At 36.5% G+C, this 7,491-nt stretch overlaps 1 protein-coding gene across 1 annotated transcript; it reads right to left on the bottom strand.

Moving 5' to 3' along the window:
- Positions 1–1,164: 1,164 nt before the first annotated feature.
- Positions 1,165–7,173, bottom strand: LOC110665460 (nucleobase-ascorbate transporter 6). The gene is given in 15 exon segments (XM_058132499.1): positions 1,165–1,567; positions 1,569–1,621; positions 1,709–1,869; positions 1,977–2,054; positions 2,160–2,251; positions 2,341–2,399; positions 3,057–3,143; positions 3,642–3,738; positions 4,351–4,535; positions 4,688–4,747; positions 4,859–4,934; positions 5,229–5,329; positions 5,597–5,773; positions 5,892–5,989; positions 6,762–7,173. Coding segments are annotated over 15 exon segments (1,599 nt in total). The 5' UTR covers positions 6,874–7,173; the 3' UTR covers positions 1,165–1,404.
- Positions 7,174–7,491: the final 318 nt, after the last annotated feature.

Here is a 7,491-nt window from a genome sequence, read left to right on the forward strand (position 1 = left end):
TGCTAGGATTGATATTTCCAAGAAATTTCTGACCCTGTTGTCAACTGTAAAGTGGGTGATTTCTTGATTTATTGTTTTAATCATGTATTGGGTGCATGGAAAGCCCCTTTTAGTACTGGCTGAAGCATCTGCTTTTGCAGAGTTAGCACCAGCTGCTCTATTTTCAACTTTTTTTTTTTTTTTTTATTTTATTAATCTTTCTTTGCTTCTTTTTGGAGAATCCAAGAAGTCTAATGTCACACGCATAACACCCCTATGTTCCAAAAAGAACGATTTTTTGCATTTCTAGGAGTAGGAGGATATGCCTTCCACTCCAGTGTCTTAGCTATAAAAAGCGTTGGCTTGGTAAATGCTGCCATTTGATATTTTCACCCATATTAGGAAACCGATGATTGCAGATTAAACTTTTATCTAATCATGAGGTTTAACACTTAGTAGTCCCTTAATTAGTATCTTCCAAAATCCAAGCTTGCTGCTTCTTATAAAAAACATTCAACAGATGAACTTGCAAATTACGGATGACAATCTACACATTGCAACAATGTTTTACTTGAGTTCATATCTAGTTAATTGGGCCCTAATTTTGCTCTGCTTATCTTCATTCTTGTAGAAAATGGAATAGAAGCTTGGAATTGGAAGAAAAGTAGAAAGCTTTTACTGTTTTACTTCCCTGTACATCAACGAGTATTTGTCATGATCTGTGCCAGCATTCATAATGGGGTCAAATGAAATTGGGGCTCCTTCTCACTGCATAGATACGGAAGGCCCGAGTCTCCCACACCAATCCTGCGGAAGTTCACATTCTATTAAGGTGTGTGCGGACTTGAGAAATGTCATTTTGAACTGCCCTCTCCAGAAAGAGTATGAACATTTCTTCCGACCCGCAATTTTTCAGAACAAGGACAAAAACCTGATCCGGAGCTGGTCCCATCTGTAATTTCCCCCTGTTGAAAGGCGCAAGTAAATGTAAATGTACAACCCAAACTCAATTCATAGTCTTCTGTTTCTAACCTATGCCTGCTCCTCCCTGCTCATTCCATGTTTAGAGATGATAAGTAATCATTTAAGACTAGAAGCTCACATACATGACCTAGGGAACAATTTGAACCTGCAGATGCAAAAATAGAGGGTTTATAAAGCATACTACTGAACAAGAAAGAGAAGACAGGGCAATATAACTTCTCCGTTGCTGCTTGAGGTCCATGTCCCCGTTGGATTTACAAACCAAAAAAAAAACAAAAATCAATTGTTGAGTCGTCCTATAAAGGAAGTCGTCCTATAAAGGAAGAGACTATCTTATAATGCTATATAGCGTGATAAGAATATTACATTGCAATGTGATCCGCAGAGCTATTGAGAACACATATTTGGACAAGACAACTCATGATTCTGATGCTGATTAAATCACACAGATGGGAAGTATTTGTTTAGATTGAGAGGCAGGGAATAAAATTCTTCACTCCTTGTATCACCCTTGAACGACCGGAACTTATCCCACCAATGCTTACCCCTATCTTTCCTGATTGCACTATCTTTCCGGTTCAGTGTGTTGTCAAGGAAATATGCCACAGTCCCCAACAAATGCTTCTGATGAGAAAGGAACATTTACGATATCGTTGAACTGCCATGCAAACAAAGCATGATGGTTATCAGTCCCTGGCATAAGTTTCACAAAGAAAGATCAGAGATCGAAAATTTTCATGCATACCCATCTTGCTCCAGTGTGAACAGGACCATAGCCTTTAATTGCAGTATATTCGTTGAAGTATTGTGGAATTGACAAGCCCAAGAAAATAGAGAAGCCTAAAATGAACTTTGTGCGGAAGCTGTTGAGGTTGCAGAACTGAAGAAAGCTAAGACCTCCAACACCTGCAATTGGATAATTAAAAGAACAATACTAAACAGAACTGATCACAATATATAAGAGATCAATGTCAGCTTTACACAATCAACATCAGAACATCAGATGCACACACCTACGTAAGCAAAGAAAAGACAATACAAAGCAGCAACAATGGGTGCTGGTATAGAAGCAAAGACAGCTCCAAATTTACCTGAAAAATGCAAGGATAAATGACAATACAAACAATATACTTACAAGTACAGATGAATCACCACCAATCTGAAAGCATACAATGTCTCATAAATCAACTTCTTACCGAGGATAGAGAAGAAAATCATGAAGCCAGCAGATATCTGGACAACCCTTCGGCTACCAACTCGTGTTAAGGCCAAAAGGCCAGCATTCTCTCTGTAAAAAATAAATTAAAGTTCATAATGAACTTATTTTAAATAGACATAAAATGCTCATACAACAGAAGGGTTTTCCCAGTATCTTACACAGAAACTGAGGATCCATTCACAGTTCCAAACAAACCAGAAAGCAAAATGGCAACTCCCTGAAGCAGAAATCGAATATTAGAACAATAGCAAATCAATATTTATCCAAGTTAAAGTTGAAAGCAAACATGTAAGATGGCATTGCACACAGAAAAGGCAGATTATGCCTTTGCATGATACTTGCCAACATAAAAAATCATTTTTGCAAGAATTCACATGTTCAACTTCCAGGATGGACAATCACCCTACTCCTCAGAGAGAATAATGATGACTGTTCATCAATATTCGCAACTTTGGAGATGATTTCAACCACATCACCAGCATATGCTAATTATGTACATGATTATTGTTTTATGATTCTTCTAGTTTATGACTAGATCAATAGATGGGAAATGGGATAGTGGTTGCAATGACAGTGGAATGTCCCACTGCAAAGAAGCAAAGAAGCAAAGAAGGTCCCAACCACGTTGAACCAGAAGAGCAAAACCATTCATCAACAATTTCTACACTTTTACGGTCCCAAAGAAATGCTAAGCTATGCAATTCACTAATAGCACAATTTGAGCATCTGTCTATCGACTGATTTCCAAGCATGTATTGATGCATGCAGCATTACAGATACTATTCTCATAAGATGGATGTGTAAAACAACTTTAAAAACCAAGAAACTTAATTTGCATTTTCAACTATGAAGAGACCAGTCCTTTATAAATTACCTGCCAGCCGATACCACGGCTAAGAACAGAAGGTGGCATTGGGGTCGCACTTGCATACCTTGACACCACAATAAATGCGCCAGTGGACTGCTCATTCATCGAGTATAAGAGATTAAATTTCAAGGATCAAATGACATAAAATTGTAAGCAAGTCTTGTCAAATGATCCACAGGAATTCATGTTTAAACTGTATCAGAGACTCAGAGTGAGAGAGAGAGCAGAAAAATAAAGTAAGAAACCATTAAAAGAATAGGGCTTAAATAACAGAAATCATAGTCTCAATTACGAATCTTTGACTACAGATGAACATCTATACCATGCACAATTAATTACTAATTTTCCACTCATCCACAAGTATGATGATGATATGGCTAGTAATGGAAAATTTATGCAGTTTTTCCTATTAGTTTGGGATGGGCACGGAACATCTCTTAACAGTTGAAATAGAATAATAGCAAGGGGAAAAATCATACCAGTATAAACAATGACTAATGAAAACGTGTGCGCACACTCCAACTCCTAGTTTAAAAGGACAGCAGATGGAAAGTAGATGGGGAAAATGAAATTAAGAAAGAAGCATCAGACCTCTACAAGAGCAACAAAGGAAGCCATCATCATGGCAAAGGCTTCACCAGCATCAAATGAAGGCGCTCCCCATTGAAATGGATATGGAAATCTTATCCTGCAAACCGAAAATTTCAATTAGAATAGCACATTTCACCCAGAATGCTAGCCACACTTGAAGATGCAACTTAATTAAACCATCGTAATCTATAATCAAACTCTTAATGCAGAGGAACCAATTAGGGAACCTTCCTGAGGAAAATTGCAACAGTAAGATAAGGTGGAACCAAATCCTACTGTATCAGAAACTCTCCATTACTGGTCTAGGACAATCAGTTCTGATGGATAATCTAGCGAGAAGCTCCAAATATGGGCCATCTAGCTTGCCTTTCCAAATCAGTTTGTTCACAATTACAGAGTGACCGAGCTCCTTACAAATAGGATTCAGCCTTAATTTCCAAATTTAAATGGCAAAGTCAAGTGTCATTCTGTAATCAAATTGGTTGCGGCTATTAATAAATTAATTTTCCAAACTACATCGAATTTGTTAAGAAAGGCTTGCTGCAAAAACACTAGTTGCTTTTTCATGCATCTGATTTTTTAATGGTCAATTTACAAATTAATGGGTATCAACAAATAACTCATGGTCCCCAGTATAGCATCCAGCAATGGCATGTGTCAATTAATAAATGCCAAGATGCACAACTTTAAGAAAAGAGTGGAAACATACCATGGAGCAGCATCTATAAGTCCTGCACGATCAGTACGACAAGTATTTTGTGTCTTAGGTGCTGCACCATTGTAGGCCCCACCCACAGTAAGTAGGTGAGCGTAAATCCATACAATTACCACTGAGAATATTACAGCAAAACGATCAAATAAATGTCTTCCAGACTTTATCACATGGGGCATATACTGCAAAAGAAAAACACATCAATGAGCCTAACTACAACCATGTTGTTCCACAAGTTTTATAGAGAGAAGGCTCAAATGCAAGAGATAACAGAACATAATGTGGAAGGAATGATAATAAGAAAAATGTATACATACTGCATCAACAGAAATACCTGTGAAACAAATACTAATATGATAAGCTCTGGCAGCCCAATCTCAACACATTTGGCAACCTAATGTCCATTGAAAAAAATTAGAATTCAATCTAACAAGTTCTCTTTTCACAACAAGCATGTATATCATTGACATCCCTCCACACACATATGCAGCAAAAGGAAACTCACCCCAGGAAAACCGAGCTCATACAGCCCAAAACCAACAAGAGCTACCAAAGGAACAGCTGAAAGTGGACTTAAGAACCTGCGATTAAGAGAGAAAGAGAATGCAACCACTTTAGTTTTAAATGGAATCAGTCTGTGTTAGACTCTAATTAGGCAAACACTAAATGCATTGGTAAGATGCAAAAAAAAACAAAATAAAGCATAAGCCTCCTTGAATTCATAAATCTTTTGCAATAACAGAATGAAAGCTTATATGTGTGAATTAATAAAATTAGTCAATTTCATATATAATCCAACTGTAGGGATAAAAAAGCTGTGCAAACTGTCAAAGGAATGTTAAAATTATGAGCATTAGTTCAAGTGCTGAGCTAACCTGGTAACATTACGCCAAAGGCCGCTGAAGCCAAGAACAATTTGAAGAGTTGAAGCAACAATGAGGGCACCTTGTATTGCACGCATGATCTTCTTGAATCGCTTTATGGACATCAAACATTATCATGGAGTTAATAAAAAAAAACTAGGACAAAGATCCATAAGCATTCTCTTTATATGATACAACTCTTTATATGATACAACTCTTCCATTTGTCATCCTCATTTTAAATAAACCAACGAGATGGTATTTAATAAATGGTATTTTGGGCATTAATTGTGGATCACCACATTGACAAATGACAAGAACTTAATATGACAAAGAAAACAAAAATAAGTTATAGAATGCAGAAATGTTAGATCGTAAAACCTCAATAGGGTCAAGATTATCACTAAATCGACCAGCAAGGATAATTGAAATCGTAGTCGGGACAAAGGTATAAGAGCCTCCAATAACAGCAGGCAAACGAGTTCCAAACAAACTCTGAAGCAATGTGTTCAAACCAGCAACAAAGAGCAGTGTCTGGATCACTTGGGCCTTCTCCTTCTACAGAATTGACAAAATGCCACTTAAAATAATATGATTAGGGTTCATCTATGAAACAAAATTACCATGCTCAGTGGAAATGAATCAAGTTATGCTTGCTTTCACCCTCGGGCCTTACATTTCCACCTCCCATTTGGGGAACAAGGGCAGTGGGAATAAGAACAGTTGTCCCGAGCATCACAAGATAGTGCTGGAAACCAAGCAGGATAGCCTCAGCTGCATCACATACACACAAAATCTTTAACGGTCTGCAAGTTCTTATTTTCAATAAAATGCAATCTCTCCACACTACCGATGTATAAGAAGTAAGAACAGAAAAAGTATCAGAAAATTTGGTTAAATTTCTCAGAAATATGAAAAACAAATACAACATAATGATAACAGCAGATTCTTGTAGTCCTACTTGAAACATAGGAAAAGACAAAAGATACAAGTAAAAAAAAAAGGAAAAAATTTGATAAGAAAAATAAAATTAAGTATGTGGTTGAAATTATCACCGACAGACGACTGGAACTTCTTTGCCCAACAAGGAACCTCAAAACAGAAATTAAAACAAAATTTATTAAAATTTTATAATTTTCCAAAATTAAATAGAATAATTAATTACAAAGCAGTTGGATTTCCTTTTACTTTTTCCTTTTTTTTTTTTCCTTCTTCTTTTTTAAATACGACCAGAATATTCAATCTGCAAGACAGTAGGGTTTATTTCTACGGAAGGCATTCAACCTTTTGAAAAGGGGGTATCTACCATAAAGAGAGAGAGAGAGAGAGAGAGAGAGAGAGAGAGAGAGAGAGAAAGGTAGCTCAAAAAGCAACTTTCAACTAAAACAAGATGCACTCTTAAAAAACAACTAATAAATATTAAAACCTTACTTAAAACATACCCAGATAGATTCACACAGCACTGACAGTAAAAATTCAACATAAAATCTAGGCAACATCAATAGAATAGAACGACAGTGAGAAATGATCAAAGTATTATACTCACGCCATGGGGGAGGACTGGTTATGCAATAAGAAACGTTTGGAAGCTGCTCCTTTGGTGGGTGTGGCTGCGGCTCCGCTGCCTTTCCACCACCAGCTCCTCCAACTCCAGCCATGAATCTTCACACTCTAAAAATCTCTCTCTCTCTCTAAAATAGGAAAAACAGAAAAAAGGATATATTCAGGTATCAGTAAAAATGTACTAAAAGCAGCACAAATACCTAAATCTAAGCAGAACCCAGATCCCAAATCTCACAGAAACTCACTGAAGTGACAAGAAACCAGCAGAAAAGGGTCAATAATGCAAGGACCCAAAAGAGTGAACTACCCACATGTACATTAATATAGGAAAAGAGAGAAAAACTGAAAATGAAATTCTAACAGTAGAATATAGGTGAAAATAATGGCCTAAATAATTGAAACGAAGGATATGATAAGAAAGAAAGAAAGGAAAAAGCACCTTTTCAACAATAGCAATCTTTGAAATAAAAGCAGGAAACAATAAAATAAAATGTCTAGAAACAACAAGCGTTTATACGGGAAGGGACTAGCAAGTGAAGGTTCAATATAATAAACACTAAATTTGCAGGAAAATATAATATTTTCTCTCTCTAGAAGCTACTGTTTCTCTTTTCCCTCTGTTAAACAGTATAAAGATTATTTAAAGCAATTTTTATCTCACCTACCAGCAATCAATAATCAGTATGTTTCCTTCTTCCATTTGTGCAATCAAA

The sequence above is a fragment of the Hevea brasiliensis genome, chromosome 13, assembly GCF_030052815.1.
Source record: "Hevea brasiliensis isolate MT/VB/25A 57/8 chromosome 13, ASM3005281v1, whole genome shotgun sequence".
Taxonomy (NCBI): Eukaryota; Viridiplantae; Streptophyta; class Magnoliopsida; order Malpighiales; family Euphorbiaceae; genus Hevea; species Hevea brasiliensis.